The sequence below is a fragment of the Archocentrus centrarchus genome, chromosome 17 (genome assembly GCF_007364275.1).
Source record: "Archocentrus centrarchus isolate MPI-CPG fArcCen1 chromosome 17, fArcCen1, whole genome shotgun sequence".
Taxonomy (NCBI): Eukaryota; Metazoa; Chordata; class Actinopteri; order Cichliformes; family Cichlidae; genus Archocentrus; species Archocentrus centrarchus.
Window position 1 is genome coordinate 24,061,025 of NC_044362.1, and position 24,542 is coordinate 24,085,566.

General features: G+C 37.8%; 1 protein-coding gene across 1 annotated transcript; it reads right to left on the minus strand.

Annotated features, from left to right (window-relative positions):
- Positions 1–978: 978 nt before the first annotated feature.
- LOC115795604 (dynein heavy chain 8, axonemal-like) lies at positions 979–24,508 on the minus strand. Its single transcript, XM_030751586.1, is given in 39 exon segments — positions 979–1,017; positions 2,838–2,954; positions 5,145–5,224; positions 5,340–5,426; positions 5,429–5,528; positions 5,530–5,542; positions 5,640–5,755; positions 5,837–5,958; positions 6,048–6,215; positions 6,374–6,646; positions 6,752–6,857; positions 7,017–7,192; positions 7,281–7,443; positions 7,525–7,681; positions 7,781–7,951; positions 8,118–8,245; positions 10,401–10,568; positions 10,665–10,841; positions 11,222–11,325; positions 11,416–11,534; positions 11,646–12,025; positions 12,175–12,266; positions 12,269–12,327; positions 13,743–13,811; positions 14,474–14,637; positions 14,722–14,875; positions 15,094–15,293; positions 15,400–15,634; positions 15,714–15,821; positions 15,866–15,893; positions 18,624–18,747; positions 18,888–18,966; positions 19,115–19,128; positions 21,675–21,826; positions 22,041–22,052; positions 22,055–22,118; positions 23,082–23,216; positions 23,342–23,449; positions 24,298–24,508. Coding segments are annotated over 38 exon segments (4,695 nt in total). The 5' UTR covers positions 23,384–23,449; positions 24,298–24,508.
- Positions 24,509–24,542: the final 34 nt, after the last annotated feature.

Consider the following 24,542-nt stretch of genomic DNA (forward strand, 5'->3'; position numbering starts at 1 on the left):
TCCCAGCTCCTATGAAGTGACTATGACCATTTAGCTGCCCGTTGAAGGGCTCCAGAACTCCTCTATTTTAGTATAAATTTTGTTAATTTGATGTTTTTCTTTCAGTCACTAAAAAGAGAGTGAAAGAGAGTGCATCCAAAGCCACTTTCCACTGAAATCAATTTTGATGAGACTTTAAATGGAATATGGGTGTTAATGGGCTTTTGAAGAACACAGAGTTCAGATGGGGGGGTTATCGTAAGTCACGGAGCATAATCTGGCTTGAAGGCTAATTTAAACAGACAAGTATACCTCTTAACACCTAATTACTGCTTTTAAAGCGATTAACCCTGGATTCTCAGCCATAGACAAAATGCCCTCAATTGGCCCAGGAAACCCATTTTCAAGCCTTGATTTAAATTGCCCCTCCACTAAAAATTGGACAATTATAACATTAATTAATTGATACAGAATAATTTATTTGTTTGTTTTTTATCTTGACCACATCTTCATCTTTTACTGCTAAAGGACACTACTTGCTGCACTATTAACAAAATATTCCCTTAGGTCAGGTGGATTTGGAGGGAAAAGGTTCATGGATGGGGGGAAATCTCTTATCTCTTGAAATTAGCAGAGTTTAATGTTACTTTTGGACTACAAATAGATGATCATGTTTTACTAACTTTGCCCAGAGGTGTATGTGCATTAAATAAATGCTGAAGGGTACTGGGCTCTCACAAAGTGAAAGCTTTCTGTCTCATTTTCCCCTTACTTCTTTCCTAGCTCCAGTTACATGTTCATGGAAAGCGTAAAGAATCTTAACCATGTTTCTTTCTATATGTCAAAATACTGTGTTATCAATACATATCTAAGGGTAATACTAATACTTCACCATGGCTTTGAGGGAAAATTATTTGCAAATCTTATCTGCATGACGATGTCCTGGTGAAATGGCAGCATCAGCAGTCAGTTACGTAGGTTTTCATAGGTTTGCTGCTCTTAGGGATCACCCTTGTTGACCACATGGACTTCGTGGGGCTAAAAGAACCAAAGATAAAAAGGATTTTTATTTTTAAAAATTTTTAATAGAAGAGACAAATGTTTGAAGATGTTTATTTTCCCTGTCTGTTTTCAGTATACTCTAATTTCTAACCCTTTTATGTTTTTAGAAACCATATGCACGACCCAGAATAAAGTTACAGAGCACAACTGTCGATTGTGGACCTTGTTTTTTTGTCTCCACACATCCATTAGCCACCAACATGACTTTGTACTGTTAATGAGTGCTGGTGTACAATAGGCCATGTAAGATGTGACAGAGAACGCTGGCCTGATGGAAGCCTGTTGTGCTCGTCCAGGCCTGTGGAGCTTTGCCAGGCTGTTAGGCAGATGAAGCTCCACTCCATCAGGCCCAACCGGGGGTGTCAGGGGCCCCGCCTGCTTGGAAGCTAAGGCCAAAAGGGCTCAAGCTGTATTGAGCCCTTGTGGCCAGTAGCCTAGGTGGCTTAACTGCCCAAGTTTATTTTGGGACCGAGGATTGTATAAAAGGCTTTTATGCGTCTGCGATTAAGAATCTCAGGAGTTTCCAAGCAAGAATGTTCTGGGCCCCGATAGTTAGGGTTAACTTCCTAGAGAAAACTCAAGCAAGCACAGGGACAACACAGTTCACACACAGACGAACACTGCATGGGCTCAACCCAGGACCCTTTGCTGTGTAGAAACAGTCCTGGACAACATAAACGTAAACATATATTTTCAAGATATTTTTTCACTTAATTTTTATTTGACTTCACTTGGTGCATCTGTAAGAACTTCTGTCGAAAAGATCAGAAGGTTGCCAAAGAAGTTTGTTAGATATTAGAACAGCTTTTTATGAAAGGTCTGATAATTTTAATTACATTGAAATTTTTCAGTTAAAAAAATGTTTTAAGGACATCTACTGCTCAAACCCCAAAATGTTTAGAAAATAATCCAGTCTCTGGGTTGACTTGTTTACACTTGTTTGAAAGGTTAAAGATAAGATAAAAGCAAAACACTCTTTACTAAATATTATGCAGGCCACTCAGCCAGCACTACGAAAATAATTACCCACAATATGCACCTAATAAAGCTATTCCTCTCTCTGCCTTGCTTGCTACTCTTTTGCTTTGCAGGTAGACTGATTGTAAATAAACTAATACCATTTACATGCCTCAGTAATTTAGCACAATGAAGCATTAGAACGAATCGAGATGGAAAGTGTCTGACTGCTATATTTAGCTTTAACCATTTCTCACCACACCTTTGTCAGAAAGACTTAATGTAGCAAATCCCAGAATATGCTCAAGACACAGAACTAGCAATTAATTACACAAATTATTGTGTTATTTTGCTTGGCTGAGCATGACCTTCACTGTGTCCCAGGCTCTAGTTAACAGGCTGGGCAGCGGGATGTGGTCCATGGTGGAAATAATAAGTGAAAGGAGTGGAAATAATTGGGTTTGATTAAGAACACTTTTCAAAGGGACACCGTTTTCCTCTCTTGACAAAACTGCAACTCCCTTAGAGGATGAGGGGGCTGGATCACTGGCGCCAGTTGCTTGTCTTTGCACCTGTGCTCACTTTGCGTAAAAGGACCTGTTTCACAAACAGCCCTACAGACCTGCATGGCTGTATTTGCAGCTTTCAGGATTATAGTTTTCTTGAGAATTACAATTTTTAATTACAATAGAGAGAAACAAAAAGAGGCTTCACTCTTCACTGAATGCTATGAATTTAAAAGTTAAAAATTACTATTGCTAGTTTAAAATTACTATTTTTTTCTTTAAAAAAAATCCTGTGATGTGAAAATCTTTACAGCACCCCAGATGAATCCTCACCTGCTTGGGGCCACAATCATCTAAGTGTTTTTCAACAAATTCCACACTTGCTGTGAAATCAGCTGAGTTGAACTCATACAGTATGTTCCAACCCAATGGTCCAAATTTGCATCGTTCCTTAAAAAGAAGCAAAATAATAATAATAATAAAAACTACAGAACATAAAATGGGATGTGCTGCTGTTTGTTATCTAAAAGAACTGACCATGAGATGGATCAAGGTTATTAACACTGAAAAATTGCACGCTACAGAAATATTTCATGGCAACCTCCTTGCCACTAGGCAAAATGGGTAGTCTGTGAGTGAAAATAATTTTTTCGCATTCAGAGACCAACTGGAAGCAGTTGTAGTGACCACCTGGTCACTCAGAGGCTTGTGGTGCTGCACACTTAACTTCTGGGTGAGCAATTGGTCAATTACTTTTGATTGCAAGACAATTCCATGGGTCGCTGGATTGGCGGCAACCTGTCTAATTTATAAAAACAGGCAGATTGCTTTCAATCATAGTCAGCCAGAGAGGGCAACTCATCTAAGACACAATAGGGAACTCGACTCAACTGGTTGCTACCTGTTTGTATTCTGGTTATTTCCTATATCAAAGCAAGGTTGCTGAGCACCTGTCATCTTGCCATTGTGCAGAAACTATGTCAGTATTTGTGAAGGAATTTCTAGATCTAAGTAGATAATGTGAATTTCTGTCTATGCTGGCAACAATAGGTTTGTGATTTCTGCAAATTATTGCAAAAAGATTGGATGTAATTGCCATCTTGACCACACTCAACCACAAACTGATAGACTGGCCCCCAACTTATGATTTCTGTGTGTGTGTGTGTGTGTGTAAGCCCAGTCAGTCTTGTGTCTTTTGTCAGTATTGTTTTTCCTTCCTGAGTTGCACATACCAATTAAAGGCACACTTTAAGTTTTCATTGGGCCTACCATGTTTTGGTCTGCAATTGGGGCCCACATCCACACTCAAGCGTGACATATTGCTGTTTTTACACACCAAGGTCACTTTGAAGTGACAAAATGGTTGGTAAATTTTTTTTTTTTTTTTAAGCCTGTCATGTCTGGCAGATCTTGCAAACAGAACTGTGATCTGATTGCATTGTTGTGCCAAACATATTTGCTATTTCAAGATGAGCTCTATAGGTTCTCTATAGGCTCCTCTTGTTACTGTGTGACCCTTTATTTTATTTGAATTATTTTTAACATGCTATTTAACAAATTGTGCCAGAAATGACAGGCTTAAGAAATAGAAAAGAGAAAAGAAAGAAAAGAGAAAGGGAAAGAGGAAGAAGAGAAAAAAAAGGAGAGAAAAATAGAAAAAAGAAACAGGAAAGAGTGCAAGTAGATAAACCAAATAGTTCGTCACTTGTTAAACATAAGATATTGACAATATTTGCAAAACTAAAGATTGTGTGGGGAAAACAAAATAAAAGAAGAAGCATAGTTACACAAACCAACCATTTATGTTATTATGTGGGTGTATGTGTCATGAAATGTGCTTACCAATGAAGGCAGAAAGCCGCAGCCCCGCCCATCAGAAGCTAGAGGCAGGCAAAGAGAACCCCAGGTAGCACAGGCCACCAGCAGCCCATCAAGACCTACGAAGACCCGCGGCCACTCATTCTAAAGACAACCATACACCCCAGACCCATGTCCAGCCAAACATACAAACACGCGCACACCCGCAAGCACACCTGTGTACACATTTATGCACAAACACACTCACCCACACACATATAAACATAGATACACCATACGTACACATCAACGCGCCCACCCATACTCACGAAGACTGTGACAAATACAAAGACACACATTCATCCATAGCTACCCACCCTCTGAAGATGGGGCGAGTGGAAACCACCCCAGGGCCAACAGCGACCCCAAGATGCTGCCAGCCCGGTCCCCAAGGAACCACCCGACCCCCACCCCGGGCAAGGTATAAGAAATCGGGGTGTGAGATGACCCCCCCCCCCCCCCCCCCCCCCCCCGCCCAACTTGTAAGTGTATGTGTTTATGTTGTGAATGAATGAGGTGTATAGGGTGCAGTTAAAATTGAGGGGGCAGTTGTGCCACAAGCACTAACTGTTGGACGTCAGTGCTCGCCCACACTGCCCCCCCAAAACCCTCCATGTATAAAGTGCAAATAAAATTTGGGGACAGACAGTAAAGAGGATCTGAATGGTTGGTAAATTTGATCGAGGACTAGAGGTAAAAGGGGAGAAATGTTTGCTTATACACAACATCAGGTCAGGGTGGAAAGTAATAAATGCTGCATACAAAAGCTTTGTAAAATGTCACCTGTAGGAGTGTGATGGAGAATCGATTGTGTGGTTCTGTGGTGATCCACACTCTGAACGTATCATGCGTGGTCTCTGCAGCTGTGATAGTTTCGAGCAGCTCATCAACGCAAACAACGCAATGGCAGATTGTCTTCTAAGTTAAGACTGCAAACTAAAAGTTGTAGTGTTGTTTAACAGTTGAAGCTAAACTCACCAAGTTGAATTTTCTTAGCAAGTGCTTCAATTTGCTCCGTGGGATCTGAGCCCATAGAGAGAAAGCAAATTAATGGGGTGCGAGGTCACTTTCCTCCCATGTGCTGTGAAGGTTCAAGATGACAGGCTCAGCAAACCTCATGCCTAAAGAGTCCCCCACGTACTTTATAGCCTGAGACAAGAAACGGTCACGGACACCAGGACCTGTGGAAAAAAAACTTATGAGGTTATTGCATTATAACGTTAATGTGTATTTAAAAACACAACCACATAAGCAAAAAGCCCAGCAGAAGGAGCCAACCTTATCAACAAAAGTTTATGGAAAACATCAAGAGAGTTGTATCCATCTGGAGTGACACCTTCTTCTGGTGCATCAAGATTGAGCCACGCTTTCCAATGTTTTCTATTTTCAGACACCTGTAAAACATATCCATACTAGCACTGTAAGTACACGTCTGAAGAGCATTCAGGTTTATGATCTGTGAAACTTAAACTCACCTGTTTTACAATGTTTGTGAATTCTGGGAATTTGCTGAGTTCCACCAAGTTTCGCCACACCATATCCAGGATCCAACTGGATGGTTTTGTGGGGCAGGTCTTTAGGTCCAGAGCTGCTCCACCTATTTGAACATTTTATGAGATTATCATGTTTTATGGCCATAACAGAAAGCTACAAAATGAAATTTCCTGAAAGTGGCAATGATCTTACCTTTAACAAGAAACTGAAATTTGTTGTGCTCTATTTTGTTATTCTGCAAGTCAATCTTGAGGGCCAGCAAAAGGGTAAAGATGAACTTGTGGTTCTCATACAAGCCTCTGACTGTGTATCTGAAGACCTCAAAAGTTAGATATTTAATGATGTTTGCAATTTTCAGACCTGCACAACAAATTCATAGTAAGAGTGAGCAGAAGGTTTCTTCTTATCCTTGTTAAACATATTTGTCTTCAGAGCTATTTTTCAATAATATGAGGTTCATGGTGTAAATTGTATCAAAGTCCAAGTTATAAGAGGCACAAAATACTCAGTAGACAAACCAGTTTTGGTGAAAACATACCTTTCCAGTGACAGGTCAAAGATTTTGAGAAACTGACTCAGGGACGTCTGGTACATGATATTAACCATGCTCATCTCTGTGATGAGGAAGTAAAGGATGCTGCATTGAGAGGCAACAGGACGGTATTCCGCTTGAGCTCTAATGATGTTCACTTCTGCATCTGTTGCAACACTGAGCTTTGCACAAACTTCTGCTGCAGTTTACTTAGTTGTACTCAGAATGCCAATCATAGAGTCATCATCAACTAAAGAACCTTTAATCACACAGAAACAGCTTTTTTAAATATTTAGAACAATGAATAAAATACAAGCATGGCTTAGACAAAACCAGCATTAACATACAGCAGAAACTGGGGTACCTTTTGTACTGCTGAGCTTGTACAACAGGTTGTTTTCCAGCTCTTGCATCTTTCTCTTATTAGCAGTCACATCCTCAATTAGCTTCAGTCTTTCAGCCTCTAGTTCCTATTAAAAACAGTAAAATAAATAAGTGTAAAATTTCTTTGAAACCAAATGCACCAACACTGAAAAAACTTGTAGGAAACACACTGGCAGCTACTTTCACAATTCATTACTTCTTTGTCTACCACTAATCAATGTAAGAGAAGACTGGTTTTCACTGACGTGTTTCTCTCTGAGGATAACATGGCCAAGCAGCTGGTTCTCCAGGCCCTTCATGTTAACAGTGAAATCAATGATGGATGTCTTGGCACTGACTTCTGGGGAGTACGCTGGATTGGGAAGCTTGGTGGTTATATAGAGCTGGAAGCCATCCATTACATTTACTTCTTTGTCTCCCACTTTCACTTAAACAAGACAAATACAATTAGAGAGAGAGCACAGTTTTAAAAAAGTAGATGCAAACACTGTTAAATATTAATGCTTAACTGATGACCTTGAAACATGTCCCAGATTTGATGAAGTTTTTCCCAAGAACATTATCCAGTACAGGATCCAGCTCCTCAGATATATCTTCAATAAGCAGCGGATGCCCCAAAGAAAGAGAGTCTTCCAAATGATTACGAAAAAACTTGTGCTTCAGTGATGTGACCTGAAAAAGACATTACAGTATACTTCGATAATGGCCAAGTTAGTTAAAAACAGCAATATTTTCTTGTAATTGACAATGTACTTGGAGTGAATTGGCCTTTTCTTTTTTCCTTATCCAAGCTTTTCCCTGAGTCTGGGGATCAATGAGGAGGGGATATCTTGTTGCTTTTGTGACAATGATGCCATTCTGCACAGACAGGTCATCTCCAGGGAGTCCTTGAAGGTTCCACTCACTTATTTAAAGCATAAACAGGAAAATAAATGTGTTCAATCAATTATGAATCTTTTTTGAGGAGCTAGTAGATATGTATAATTAGATATGTATTGTTGTTCTTACAGTGGGAGGGTCCACTAGGGCAGAAATTATGTTGAGCTTTTCTGTAAAAGGTATTTTATGGCTCCTGAGCTCTGTCTCCCAGATGTCCTTCAACAGCATGTTACGGAAACTCTGGTTGAACGGCCCACAATAAGACAAGAAACCAGTGAGCTGTAGCACGTCGCCCACGAGTCTGCCAAGAAGAACAGAAGCAACTTGCCTTATTAATATTCTACTATGATCAATACATTGCAAAACTGCACTGAAAGAACCATTCCTGAATAATAATCCCTTTGTAATAATAATAGTCCCTTTGTAATACAATCTTTCAGTATTACACTTTTTTCTTTATAACCTGCCTCTTTATCTGTGACTTACATTCTTTGCTCTGCTCTGTCCAGTGAACTTTCTCTCCACGAAGTCCATCAGTAAGTTCCGATGCAGTCTGCATTTTATTCTTGCATTTCTCAGCATCATCCAGCAGGTCCTTAGAAACACAATAGCTTGAATACAATAGTCCCATATCAGATCAATGTTGCAAACAAAGTACGTCTCTGTCACAATGACCATTAACTTGACCTTAAGTGGAAGCACTTCTTTGTTGATGCTAAAGAAGATGGCCATAGCCTGGGTCGATGCTACAGTAGCAGCCCAGCTACATTACCACATACTTTCACACATACAAGAACAAAATAAAACAGGAACTTAACACCAATAACTACAACAACAAGAATCTAAACCAAGCAAACTAGAACACAGAAGAATTTCAACAACAAAAGAACTTCACACACACAAGAACACTGGACCAAAGGCCCAGGAGCATGACAATCAGAGATTTAGACCTTTGAACTGAGTGCTGATAACAAGCTGGATAATCTCTCCTCTTTAGTCTGGAGGACATGACATCCATATTTTCCAAAAAGAATTTCAAACTTCAATTTGTGACCACAGAACATTTTTCCACTTTGTCTCAGTCCACTTCAAATGAGTTTTGGCTCAGAGGAGATGGCAGCCTTTCTGGATCATGTTCATATATGTCTTCTCTACACAATAGCTTTAACCTGCATTTGTGAATGGCACGGTGAAATGTGTTCACAGACAATGAACTGTTCCTTTGTCCCTGCAGCAATTTAAATAATCAGAATATTCAATATTGATTTTCAGCCTTGTCCCTAGCGCACAGAGATTTCTCTAGATTCTCATATTCTTTTGATGATATTATGTATTGTAGATGATGATATATTCAAAGTCTTCACAATTTTATGTTGAGGAACACTATTCTGAAAATGTACCACAACTTGTAGACCTCTGAGAAACTTTGCCTCTTGAAGATGCTCTTTTTCTACCCAGTCAAGTTACTGACCTGTTGCCAATGAACCTAATTAGCTGTAAAATGTTCCTCCAGCTGTTTCTTTTTAGTACCACTTACTTTTCAAGCATTTTGCTCCCTTTGTTCCAACTTTTTTGAGATGTGTTGCTACCATCAAATTCAAAATGACCCTTTTTAAAAAAAAAAAAAAAAAAAAAAAAATATATATATATATATATATATATATATATATATATATATATATATATATATATATATATATATATATATTAGGGGTGGGACTTTAACGCGTTAATTTCGATTAATTAATTACAGGGAAATTAACGCGTTAAAATTTTTAACGCGTTTTAATCGCACTTTGCACCGTGGAACGTTTCTCAGTGCACGAGTTCCCGGCATACAGATTATATCGACGCACAATGTCCAAATTAGGGGCTGCATCCTGCGAAGGACCCGGCCCACGTCTTTCGCAGCCCACAAAGGCCGGAAGTGAGCGGCTATCCTTCATATCAGCTGCCGTCACCTCTGCGTAGCTCATGTCGCCTAGCAACCGTGAGTGCGAAGCACAGCTGTGTGAAAACAGCTGGTTAAACGGAGAACGAACTTTTTCTCCTTTTTGTGGTTTAATTTTAAGTCTTTAATTCAAAATAAGCTGTTAAAACAAGATGACACATTTCAACATCAAGGAATACAGCTGAGCTAATGATTAATTTCCAGCTATATTAAGTGAGACATTAATGTTGAATAAAACTATCCAGTTATGATGCTTAACTTTAATTTCAGGAGTTTGCTTATCACAGGAGCACGTCCACCCTTCGTTGGTCTGTGTAGTAGACTGGTGGGAAAATAAACAAAATTTTGAAGTTTAAGCTTATGTATATTGATTCATTCATCAACTAAACTTAAATTAATATTTCTCATGTCAAATATTGAAATGCGATTAAAATGCGATTAATTTCGATTAATTAATTACAAAGCTTGTAATTAATTCGATTAATTTTTTTAATCGAGTCCCACCCCTAATATATATATATATATATATATATATATATATATATATATATATATATATATATATATATATATATATATATATATATAAAAAACAGGTTTAAGCCTGTTTTATATGTTCTGTTATGAGTAAAATATGGGTTTATGAGATTTGAAAAATCCTTGCATTCTGTTTTTACTTATATTTTACACAACGTCCCAACTTTTTTGGAAATGGATTTGTACATAGTATGTTATAAGTTTTAAAAGAAATGAAACGTAACTGCAATTAATAACTTTTTATGACTTTTTTTTTGTTTACCTTCAAGGCTTCTGCCCATGATGGCTCGAGACACTGTCGTTCAGCATCAACAGAGACAGAGTCTAACTTCTTTTGAAATAAGAGAAGACAGCAGTCCATTAACCGTATGATCAGATGTGGCGGCTTGGCTAATTTTCTCACAGTGGCAATGTCAGCAGGCTTGATGGTCTGTAAAATATTTGAAGTATATATATTTGTGTATATGTATATGCAGTATATATGATGTAAATACTCATATGTCCAAAACATTCCCAGAGAGCTCACATTCAGTGCAGCTTTAGCATCTTCTAAAGCTGGTTTAGCAGCCTCCAGTTTATCTTCAGCAACAACTTTCACTTTCTCAATTCCCTTTACAATTTTCTGGGCTTTATCCTTCACAACTTGGACCTCATTTTTTACAGTTGTAGCAGCTTCAGCACTGACTGTCACCTCTGCCAGCACCTAAGTAAATCCCAAAACAAGATGTCGTGTTATGAAATGGATAACACATATACAGTACCAGACAAAAGTTTAGACACATTCATCCATGGGTGACTGGTATTATATATACACAAATATAATGTCCATAAGCTCTTGACCTTTCAGTCTTTTGCTTTCACAAAACTTGTACAGATATATTATTTGAAAGGGTGTTTTCTATAAAAAAAAAAAACTTATTCTGGTATTGTTTCCCATATCACTAAAAGTGTCATTTTTACCACAACATTTGATCTTTTCATTGCTTTTTATGTTACTATTTAAATTGTGATTTGAATGAAATTGCAAGCATTCATGCATTTAGCCATCATCTTTTTTAGCCACAAGAGGCATGTATTATTTACCTTGTCAGCGTTGACAGATGCCATAGCAAGCTCTTTTTCCTTTATTGCGAGATCTTTGGAAAGCTGAGCCACAGACTCACTAGTCTCTTTCAGTTTCTCCAACCCTGGAAATCAATACCATTTACATCAATACCATAGTCTTTGCAAAGTTATCCATACACGTCATACATAGCCTTTCTGTTGAACTTCCTTACCAACATTCATGCGCTCTGCTAGTGTGTTGATGTAGTTGTACCTTTCAGTGTACAATGTTTTGTAACCATTTATAAAAGAGAGGTAGGATTTAGGGGTAACATGAGTTCTTCTTCGAAACCTAAAAGATAATAATTATAATGTTACATTTGTGTAAAATGCAAATGATATAAAAACCTAAGAACATAAAATAATTACAATGTAAAAAAAAAATGTTATCTGTGTCTTATACCTTTTGAAGTAGCTTTCACATGTGACAGATACTTTGTCATGATATGCTCCCATTGTAGCCACCACAGAAGCTTTTACATCAGCAGAGCACACCATATTAAAATCAGTCAAGAAATAACTGGACACAGCCACCAAAGCCTCATTTGGCCAAGGGGTGAACCAGTTCATTGTGCAGCCAGAGATCAATCCTGGAAACTTTACAAAATGTTGACCTACCGGTGAAAAGCAAAGAACAACATGAAGATTCTTTCTTGACCGTGATATAAAATACTCATAAAGGTTGTCAAAAGTTGGTGGAATACGAGGAAGCTCCTTTTTCATCACAGGGATTAGGTTATGGGTGATCTCTTGGATCTCATCTTTAGCAAAAAGATTGGAAACCTGCACACAGTTCATTCACTATGAAGTCATCCCGACCAAATATGATCACAAATGTGACAGTTCTCAACTACACTGTTTAATTTTAGACTTACTTTGGATCAATATGGATTTTGGCTTTGAATATATTTTAATTTTTAAAAGATTCCCACCTCTCCAGATGATAAAACATTGTTGAGGTGCTCAAGGAAGGCCTCATTCTTGATATCATTATCACTAAAGATGAAGGTGATGCCTTGTCCTCCGCCCCAGCTGTTCTATCCAGCACTTTCAGATCATCCATGAAATTAGTCATGTTGTACGTTCTGATGAGAAAGCAAACACTGTAAGTGACTATCTCTTTTACAGTATGAATGCAGCGAAAAAAATCTGGATTAATAATCCAATCCAATCCAATTTTATTTATAAAGCGCTTTAAAATCACCCACAGGGTCCAAAGTGCTGTACAATATAACAATAATATACATAAAACAGTTCAATAAAATGCATTAAAATACTTGAAAATTATGTTTAAAAAAGTACACAGCTCACAGTGTCAATGTTTAATTAGTGTTAGTGTTAAAAGCCAAAAAAAAAAAGGTGAGTTTTTAAAAGTGATTTAAAGTGTGCGAGTGATGAGGCCTGTCTAATATGCAGTGGCAGATCATTCCAGAGATTTGGTGCTGCCACTGCAAAGGCCCGGTCCCCTCTGAGCTTAAACCTAGTTTTAGGCACAGTCAGAAGCAGCTGGTCTGCCGACCTGAGTGACCGGGTGGGAATGTAAGTGTTTAGAAGCTCAGACAGATAGGGTGGGGCAAGACCATTTAGAGATTTAAAAGTAAATAAAAGAATTTTAAAATGGATCCTAAAACGAACGGGTAACCAGTGAAGTGACGCTAAAACAGGTGAAATGTGCTCATGTTTGCAGGCACCAGTTAAAAGCCACCCAGCAGCATTCTGCACCAGTTGAAGGCGAGCAATAGCGGACCCTCTGAGCCCCATATAAAGTGCATTACAGTAATCCAGCCGAGTGGTGACAAAGGTGTGGATTACTGTTTCAAAGTCTCGCCTTTGGAGAATTGGCTTTATTTTCCATCCAGCAAACAGAGGTGGTACCTCGAAAAGAGAGGCCCTGAATAGGGGGCATAGGTGGAGCCCTGAGGGCTAAATTATTGTTTTTCTTTTGAATACTGTAATAAACTGTAATACACAGAGGGTGGGTGGGATCTCAAATAGGCTCAACATATGGAGGCGGAGGAGGAGGGAGGGGGTCTTTAGTGTTTATTTCTGATAACAGATCAGTGGTAATAGACAACAGAAACTTTTTTTTAAAGAGGATTTCATTAATTTACTTTTACTTTACTTTTTAAATTTAAATTTTTATTTACTTTTTCATTTTTTAGTTTACTTTTATTTCTTTTTTATTTTATTTTTAATTTTCTATTTTATTTGCTTTCATTTTTTTAGTTTCTCTTTTGCTTTTATTTTATTTAGATTTTTTTTCTTATATTTTTTAATTTGCTTTTCTTGTTTTTATTTACTTTTTTAAAATTTTTTTCGCTTTTTAAAATTTTATTTTACTTTTCATTTTTTAATTGCTCTTTTTCTCAGAGGAATTAAACAAAAACCCTGCCTGAGGGTAATCTGATGTTTAGGAGATGAGGAGGAGGACGAGGAGAGAGGGATGGGGGGAGAGAGGAAGGGCGAAAGTTTAGGCTTACTGACCTAGTTTTGCTCACACTCATGGGGGCCTTCAGAGGTCTGAGTAGGCTCGCTGATGATGTCCTCCTGCCGTTTTCTATGTGAAAATCTGCTAAAACGAATCTTGATTTCATTAATTTTTTTAGATGGAATTAAACATATACAAATAAAATTAATTAAAGATTTCCAATGTGGTCCACAGCAAAACGTTTCGGTCATATTTGAATGATAAAAGAAAAGAAAAGAAAAAATTATACACGCTGTAATGTCTCACAAAAATGAGTCCAGCGGTTTTTCTATTTATTTATATTTAATTAAAAATAAAAAGAACCCAAATTAAAAATATATATACTTTCACCCCTCTAGTGACACATAAGCACCAACCCTGACATACATTTCCATATATCCCTTTATATAATATAATCAATTTTTAAATTATATTCAATTAAAAATATGACATCAATTTGAAAATTACTTATCTATGTTATAGATCTCTATCTATTACTGATAAGATCTTGACATGTATTTGACAGGAGGTGGTTCCTCTTACTCTCTTATATTTAATAATAAGTGTTTGAGTAAAAAGCAGTCAAGTGTACTGTAGTTATCTGAACATGTTTAAAACCCCAGTGGCTAAATAGCCTCATGGAAATCAAATAATATTAGCAATTTGTAGAAAAAAGCTGAAATACTTTTTTTTTTTCATTTTGTTCTGCCCACCAGTGTTGCAACCAACAAAAATAAGTAAACTAAAACAAGGATGAAGATTACCCTGCAAGAGATTTCTGACAGAACTTTGGTTGGTTCTGAAGATCTGAAAGATTCTGTCCCAGAGCTGGATCCCCTACACAGCATTCCACCACATTTGGCACCGTTTGTGCTCGCTGCATGATCTTAGTCCAGGACTTGTCAATATTCTGAAATTGATTTGCTTCCTTCAAGTGGAAAAACAAGAATTTTATCAAGAATGCTTTCAAAACTGTTATTTTCACAATATAGGCAGAATTCATGAACTGTACCTCTGGCAGCTCTTTGGCAATGTCACCTCCAACAAACACAGCCTCCAAATAGACCCAAAGGTTTTGCACTATAACCCACTGTTCAGTGACCTCAGATGATGTTGAAAGATTGAAGACCCAGTGCTGGATCTCTGCTTTGTAGAAGGTACTGTACCTGTACATAGCAGACAAAGATATAATGTCTGGATATGTACAGATATTTCTGAAAAGTCTTGAATAATTACACCCAAAATATTCTTTATCACTACTAATGTTTCTGGGTTGAATGATTTGTTACAGTTTTGTAGGTCTAGCAGTCTTTCCTGGTTCCTTGGGGATCAGGTTCATTAAATCTATTTCTAAAATTTTAAGTTGGGGTCTGCACTGTTCTACCTGTTGCTCAGTAGTGAACCCAGCACCATCAGACTGTCTTCCAAGTTGGTGAGAATCTCTGATGTCTCTGCCCCTTTCAGCATCAATTCTCCTCTATTCTTAAATGTCATCAAGCTCAGGGTCTGGACAGACCATAGTTCTTTTAGTTGTGATAATTTGGCCTCAATATCCTTCTCCTTTATAGCTGATATGTAAATGTCCTACAGAAACAAAAAGCCAAACTTAGGAGGGTGCATATACATGAACAAATAAAATCTGAAGGCTTGAAATTAAAGCTGGTTATAAATATCAAATCTGCCAGCACACCTCAATGTCATCCTTGTACTTCAATAAAGGTGCCTCCATGATGTTCTGAAGTTTAAATGTATTGGATTCCACCTTAAAATGGTGTCCAGTCACATCTGCAATTTGGTCCCATTGTCTCTGTTTCATAGATTTGTTTGCCATCATTTCAAGAAGAAGACAAGAATCATTAAAATCATCAATTGTTTTTTTTAGATCGAGAAAGGCCTGCCAGTCCTTTAGTGTGTTGAGTATTGCTGCAAAAAATAAATAAATAAATAAAAATAAAAATCATTACTCCACAAATTTTAACTCAATATGTTAAAATAACAAAAATATTTAACCTGTTCTGAAATTCCAAAAGTTTGGCAGTGATCTTTTCAATATCCACTTGTGTCCACAGAATGCCATAGTACCCATTAATCTTGCTCATCACTGCATCATATAGACCAGCCATCACCAACAGGCGGCCCTCAATCCACATCTGGACCGAAATGATGTCTCAAGCGGACCCGAACCTAATACCAAAACAGAAATAACCACTTAATTAAAATCTTGTTGAGCGCTTTCTGGTTTACCGGCGCAGCTTTTACAGTCCTTACGGTAGTAGTGAAGCATCCAAGGAAACCCACTGACCAATTGCATGCGAGTTTGGCTATACCATGTGATACCACCAAGCTGGTTCCTGCCGGCTGGTAAACTTTGTAACAAACAGGGTTATTATAGTTAACGAAAACGAACTAAATGATGAAAACTGAAAAAAACATTTTTATTAACTGAAATAAATAAAATCTATAAGCAAAAGCAAAAAACAGTATTGTGAGTTTACAAAACTAACTAAAACTAACAGAAATTATAGATAAAATGATCTTTGTTTTTGTAATTTTATTTTTAAAAAACCCTTGTGGATTCATATGAAATCATTTTTTCCCGCTTTAACGGTTTAAGCTGGAGCGCCATCTGGCAACTGTGTGTGTGCGTGCGTGTGCGTGCTCACTGCATCGGTCCTGCGGGAGTATGGGGTGTCTGGCCTGTTGTTGCGGGCCATTCAATCTCTGTACAACCGCAGTGAAAGCTTGGTCCGTATAGCTGGTAATAAGTCAGATTAGTTTCCTGTGGGTGTTGGACTCCGTCAGGGCTGCCCTTTGTCACCGATTCTGTTCATGATTTTTATGGACAGAATTTCTAGGCGTAGCCAGGTGGCAGAAGGCTTCTTCCTTGGTGGCCTCAGAGTCTCTTCTCTGCTCTTTGCAGATGATGCGGTCCTGCTGGCTTCATCAGGGGGTGGCCTCCAGCTCGCAGTGGAACGGTTCGCAGCCGAGTGTGAAGCGGCCGGCATGAGAATCAGCACCTCTATGTCTGAGCCCATGGTCCTCAGCCAGAAAAGGGTGGAGTGCCCTCTCCGGCTCAGGAACGAGTTCTTGCCCCAAGTGGAGGAGTTCTAGTATCTCGGGGTCTTGTTCACGAGTGATGGGAGAAGGGAGCGGGAGATCGACAGAAGGATCGGGGCTGCTTCTGCAGTGATGCGGACGCTGCACCGGTCTGTCATGGTAAAGAGGGAGCTTAGTGTAAAAGCGAAGCTCTCGATTTACAGGTCGATCTACGTTCCAACCCTCACCTATGGTCACGAGCTTTGGGTAGTGACCGAAAGAATAAGATCGCGAATACAAGCGGCAGAAATGACCTTATCTCTCCCTTAGAGATAAGGTGAGGAGTGCGGCCATCCGGGAGAGGCTCAGAGTAGAGCCGCTGCTCCTCCACATTGAAAGAAGCCAGTTGAGGTGGCTCGGGCATCTGATTAGGATGCCTCCTGGCCGCCTCTTGGGTGAGGTGTTCCGGGCATGTCCCACCGGGGGGAGGCCCCGTGGTAGACCCAGGACACGCTGGAGAGATTATATCTCTCGGCTGGCCTGGGAACGCCTTGGGGTCCCCCGGATGAGCTGGAGGAGGTGGCTGGGGAGAGGGAAGCCTGGGCTTCTCTGCTTAGTCTCCTGGCCCGCGACCCGGCCCCGCATAAGCAGAAGAGAATGGATGGATGGATGGATGGATGAAGGGACGCTATATTAATTTTAATACTTATACATTATTTTAGTAGTTATACACTATTTTAAGTTCTCATAAACCCTCCCCACACACTTATGCACCAAATATATACATTACTGTACAACACGTACTACGCATGTGAAGACTGAGTACCGCAAAAACCCGTGAAACAGCAAAAATACTGCAATAAATATTTTACTAATATTGATTGAAAACCCGCGAAACAGCGAGTCTGCAAAAAGCAAACCGCGAAGTAGCGAGGGATTACTGTAGTAGTTTTAATTAATATTTTCCATCCTAGGAAATGTTTTTATACAATGGACTTGGAAAACTATATCCAGTACATTTTGATGACTCCCATTTTCAGTTTCTTATGAGGATGTTTGTTGCAGTATTATGAACAAATTTGTGCAGACAGACAACTGCATCTGTGTATTTAGATTTGTGAATGTGTTCACGAATCTGTAAATGTGCTTACTCTTTAAACATGTATTCAAATTTGTGTAAGATTTGCAACTGTTAAAAAAAAAAAAAAAATATATATATATATATATATATATATATATATACACACATTTGTACAATGCAATTAAGAGTTGGGCATGTGTGAAAGGAACAAATATATGCACTGAAAAACTCAATGTAAATGAAACAGACACTGCAAGTAATTATAGATTTAAGAGATACTTGATACTAGTCCAGGTACAAAACTTTTTGTAACTCAGGGTTTGCCTTTCTTCTGGTTAACAATTGGAAATTTTGCTTCCCCAGCACAGCACATGACTGAGCACATAAACTCAGCAGGAAAGTATTCACATGGGATGGAAAGCTATAGATTTCTATGGGACCTTAAGTCCTTTTGCAATCACAGCTATCGCCATCTGGTGGCCTTCTGATAGAATGCAGGTTTAAGTCACTTCTGCACTGGCTTTTTCTGACCCAGAAGCTACCTCCATGTTTTATACTATAGTCTATATTCCCCACAGTAAGCTTAATATTTATAAGCTTCATTCATAAAAAAGGGATGTATAGCCTACATTCTTTTGCATAAATTTTTAGGTTATTTTTTACAGCTGTACAAATCTAATTCACATTTTAAATTTGCATACAAATTTACAAATCATTTTAGGTTAGGAGATATCATTCTTGCAAACCTATGTATCAAGTGTGTCGGCTCATGCATGTTCATACTGACGGTGAGTTACCTGTTTTCTTTGTTTCATCATAAGTGTACTCCCACTGCCAGGTAACACCCTTGCTAACTTCCAGCACAAAGTTGATTAGTTGAGTTATGGCCTGCTGGATTTCATCTACAGAGGGAATCATTACCTGATAATGACAAATATCAGATCTTAAAACTAGCTTTTGTGTTCAACAACAATACTGCCAAAGAACTCCACATGATCTCTCTGTCCTACAATGCAACTAATGTTCCCTGAACATGTACTGAATAAGGAGTAGAAACTCACCATGTTGGGTATGTCCAACTGGGCTTCGGATTTTATTAGTGGAACCATCTCAGGTTGAAGCTTGGATTTCTTGTGAGTCCTGAATTATATTGATGAAAACATGTAAGAGCTCCTTTTCATTTATCTAAAATACTGCATTTTGCACATACTGGCAAACACAGATATGCTTACTTAGTCCAACTACCGTATTTTTCGGACTATAAGTCGCTCCGGAGTATAAGTCGCACCGGCCAAAAAATGCCTAATAAAGAAGAAAAAAACATATATAAGTCGCACTGGACTATAAGTTGCATTTTTTTTTTGGGTGGGGGGGGGGGGGGGGGGGGGGGGGTGTTTGATAGAATCCGAGACCAAGAGCAGACATTCCATTTTGAAAGCCAAATAATAATGGATTAACTAACTGGACTAGGTAGGTTACATTGTTTCATAAACAAAAGAGCATTCGGCTCAGCGGTAAGTTCTCACGGCAACAATTTTTTGACTGTACATACCGGGTCACTGGCATACAGAGGTTGAAGGACTTCCTCCAGTGTGTTCAGCCATTTCACATTGTCTTTTGCCTCATTGGCACGATCTGTTAGGTTAGCATCCCCTAAAGGGTGTTCAGAACACAGACCGTAATAAATACACAAAAACACAAATAAATGTTTCTTGACTTGCTCTACAGTGACAATATTCAGTAATAAATGTTAATTATTGATCATTCAGGAATAACCTTTCAATTATATACATTATTTTGCACATTTTTTTAATGACATCAAAGAGACTCAATTTGTCATACTGTATCTGTACACACATTAGTGCTACAGATGTAATATGTCTCATGATATTTTTTAAGATTCTGAAAGTTTCACTATATTATTATAATTATTATCAATATTATTATTGCATAAGTGGGTCTGATGACATCATAAAAAAGGAATAAAAAATAAATAAAATAAGGTTACACACAATGAAAATAAATAATCTACTCTTCGGCTCGCTCAGCAGCAATTAAATATTTGACACAGGGATACAGAGCTAGTCCTTAGCGGGCTGCCTGCTCTGCTCTTATCTATTGTCACCATACTTTAACAAAGTCAACTTCCATCTCATTAATGTTTCAACACTTTGAGGTGTTACTTTGAAACAATCTAAATTTCGACTTATTCCTCCAAACTTCGTATTCAGTGAACAGAAAAAACATCTAATAGTGTAGCATGTTATGTTTGCCTCATTTTCCTTGTTGCTGTGTGTGGAGGAGCTGCCTGAGTCCAACCCAAAGTGAAAGTCCAGCACAGAAATAGAATGCCGTTAAAAAGTATTTGCCCTCTTCCTGATTTCTTTGTTTCTTGCATATTTGTCACATTTACATGTTTCAGATCATCAAACTAATTTTAATATTAGACAAAGATAATCCAAGTAAATACAAAATGCAATTTTAAAATGATGATTTCATTAATTAAGCCCTATGTGAAAAAGTAATTGCCCCTTAAACCTAATAACTGTATGACCAGAAAAGAAGCAAAGTTGTCAAATTTTTTTCTATCTTGATCACTCTGAGGCAGTTCTCACATCTCAAATTGGTAACACATTTCCCCACCGACATTTGTCATTGTTATTGCTTTTACACACATACTTCACTGATAAGATGTTTTGTCATTGTGTTGAGGCATTTCTGAATTCATCAAAACAGTTTTTCCAATATTATATTTTCCAATTTTGGTGAGTCAGTGTGAAATGTAGGCTCAGTTTCTTGTTCTTAGCTAACAGCTGCTTTAAAGTCCAGTGTGTTGTGCTTGATGCTCTTTTGCATACTGTGTTTGTAACAAGTGGTTGACTGAGTTACTGTTGCCTTCCTATCAGCAGGGGAGCGAATGACAACAACACGACGACAGGCAGAGAAAACATGGGACTTAAATACACAGGATAACGAGGGGAGTGGGAACAGCTGGGAGACACAGGAAACAGTAATCATACTGACAAGACTAAGGGAAGCAAAACTGAGCATGACAGAGACCAAATGACTATCAAAATAAAACAGGAAGTCAAACAGGGAAACAAGGACACAGACCCGACATATGGAAACACAAGGACCTAGAAATACAAACTGACCACAATTACAAACGAAAACAAAAAACACAAGACTCCATAGACAAGCACTTAATGTGCATTTAAAAGGCTATGAGCATTTTAAATAACCCAAATGTTCATAAATTTGAATACATAATTAGCTTTTCTATCATTTTTAACCCAGGTTATGAATCAGATCTATGTCCAAAAAAAATATTTACCATAATTTCTGTATTATCCTCTGAATTTAAAACTGTTTATCCGCTGAGATTCCTGTACTCTTGTTTAGAAAATGGAAACTTATTTGTGAAAACAGGACAAATATTTTATAACATTACTAGAATCTGCACTCTTCCATTTTAGCACACAGTGATTGAGTATTATACACCACTATAAGTTAATCTCCTAAGAAAGGATAATCACATCTTATTATGTAGTAATTAAAGCATTGGGGTAATAAATAAACAGTGTAAATAATGGATGAGAAGTTTTCAAGGTAACCCATTTCTGTCGGCATAGAAAGAAAATTCTGACAAGTGCATGGAAGTTATTTATTTTCTATGTTCTGTTGTGAATAATGTTGAGAATGTTTTCTATGTTCTAATGTTTATGAGATTTACAAGATTATGATCATCGCATTTTGTGTCCCAACTTTTTTTTTTTTTTTAAACTGGGGTGATATAACAACTGGAATATAAATAACAAGTTACATTTACAGAAACAAACCACTCTTACCTCATGTATGTTTTCAGAATTCACAGCAATGTCCACTCTTGCACGTATGAAGCAGCAGCAAATGCCTGTAAGGCATATCTCGGATAAATTGGCTAAAAACAGCCTCAGTGTTTTTTCGCCTTTTGTAGCCCCAGGATATGAGCGACCACACTCTGAGATAAAAGAGAAATTATTTTGGAGGAAACAAAAAAACCGGAATGGACACATATAATTGGCCGTGCAGTATCAGAAAAGTAAAATGCTGTAATCCTGGTTTGTTTTAAATCAGTGTTGGTCAGTTTTTATCTATAACAGCATAACAGCAGTCAAAAAATTTAGGCAGGATAACGTGTGAAACCAAATAGTAGAGTTAAGATTTGCTCCTACCTGGTCCTGGGACTCTTGGTACACAAAGGAAATAGTTTTACAACCTCCTTTGGCAAAGAAATGATCCAAAGCAGCCAACTATTCATAAAGAAAGAAAGAAAATAAATATTTAAAGCATTGTAATTGTATAATAATCTGATGTGTTTCAACCATGATTGTCTTATCAACACAAACAACATAAAATTTTAAATGTGAGAGATGTTCCTACTTTTGTTTCTTCCAGTTGTGAAGTCACTGGAGTTCCAGTAGTGCAGTGGCCAAAATACACACAATACAGTGCAAACTCTTGAGCCACCCTTCTGTTCTTTATATTTTACTTCCAAGGACCCAAACATTCACATATTTTTTTTAAATGGTCTTGAGCAATATTTCTCCAAGCTTTCTGAAGGTATTTTCTGTTGATATTGGCTGCCTTTTCCACTTATTTTCAATCCAGTCCTTGCATCTGACCATTTTCAGAGGAACGTTTTCTTTGTTTGTTGAACTGCTTAACACTGATCTGATCAGAACACTGAATCATTCAAGGATAAAAAGGCACCTAACTGAATCAATAAACCAGTGTTTGGCTACACATAAACTTAGCAAAAGAACCAATTATAAATTTGTCTTTTGGCACTTTGCCATTAGCAGCCTGTCACAAAAACACATAATTTGTTCCAATTTCTTTAGCTGAATCTATGAAAAATGGCAAAGATAACACAGTTTGACAGGCATAAAATAGTATTTTTGCACCAACAAGGTGATATCCAATGAGCTATTAGCTGAAAGCTTGGCATATCTCAGCATGGTGTGCAATGTGTCCTTAAAAAAATTAAGGAAACTGGACAACTGGAGGACAAAAGAAGTGAGCACAGAATTATGAGCACAGAAAAGTATGGTCGGATTTTAATCTACGTCTTCTCATTTTTCTTTAATGGTACCAAAACTATAATGTTTGGATCTGTTAGAAGTGGTGTGGTATACAATGGTACTCAGTAATTAATTACTTATTTTAAATGATAGTCTGTACATAGTGTGTCCAAGTATATTGGAAAAACTCACAGAGGAATAATCTAAAATAAACTCCTCTACATCTGTTGGCGGCAAGGCCAGCCTGTCAGCCAGGATGTCAATGAAATACTTATGTGCAGGGGTGAGGAGCTTTTGTCGCTCTTTTCTTGCCTCCTTATATCTGGCCTGACAAATACAATGGTTGTTAATTGTAGTATTTATAACTGCTCCAACAATAAAAACTGTACCATACAAATTAAGTTATGTGCTTGATTTCAGTAAGCCTGCATTTAAAGCCATTATCAATTTACCTGATGTCCATGATTGTTTGTATTTGGGTTCTGTTCCTCCATCGTGTCTGGCAGGAGGAATCCCCTCCTGTATGTTGAAATACTCAGCAACTCTTCTGCTTATTCTGCCTGGATAAACAGAAGAAATAAAAGAAAACAAAATAACCAACTAACTCCAATGTACAGTGCTGTGAAAAAGTACATTTGTCCCACTAGTGCCCAGTCTACCAAAATTACTCCCACTCTTGTGGTCTGGCGAGACAAAAGTCGAAGGTTTGAGTCCCATTACATCTAGTGTAAAACTCATAGCATTTTATGAAAAGAATATACAAAATGTCAAATTTTGGTGGTGTAGTGATGGTCTGGGGCTGCTTTGCTGCCTCAGGACCTGGATGACATGCCATAATTAAAAGAATTCTGCTCTCTACCAAATGCTCAAATTCACTTGAGTTATGCAGCAGAACAATTATCCAAAACACACCAGCAATCCACCTCTGAATGGTTAAAAATAAATAAAGGTTTTGGAGTGGCCTAGCCAAAGTCCAAACTCGAATCAGATTGAGTTTTGGCAAGACCTAAAACTGGCCTGAGATGTGAAGAGATGCGTTGTCATTCATCACAAAAGCTTGATTGCAGTTCTTGCTGCCAAAGGTGGCACAGCCAGTCATTAGATTTTACTTTTTCACAATGCTGTATTTTTTCCTTTAGTTTAGCTGTTAAATTCTTAAGAATAGCAATTACAGCATCTGTTAACCAATAACTTAATGTTTTGTTAGTAAAACAAAAGGTTTTTCAATCAACTAATAAATTAATTACCAGTTCTTCTTCGGTTTCATTAGCTTTACTGCTGTAACAAGTAAACTAATTGGATTAGCTAAACATTTCTGTCAGCACAGTAAAAGTTGGACACTCTTCTGTGATCTAGCTTATCTCACTTATATAATGTTAACCAAAACATTTTTTTTTTCTGCCCTTACCAAAACTTGGTCATCCGATAAAGTGTTAGCCGCCTGTAGGGCACATTTTTTGTGCCACTTCTTCTAAAAGCCCTTCTTTTAATTTGGGGGGAACCTTTTTCAGTCACATTACTAACCTCCCTTTTGAGAAATCAGATAAATTTACACTTGCAGGATAGTCGCCACTTTACTTTGTTTATTTGATATTGCCACCCTCTACCGGAAGGTTGGCCCATCGACACTGCAAATAACAGCTGATCTTGGAA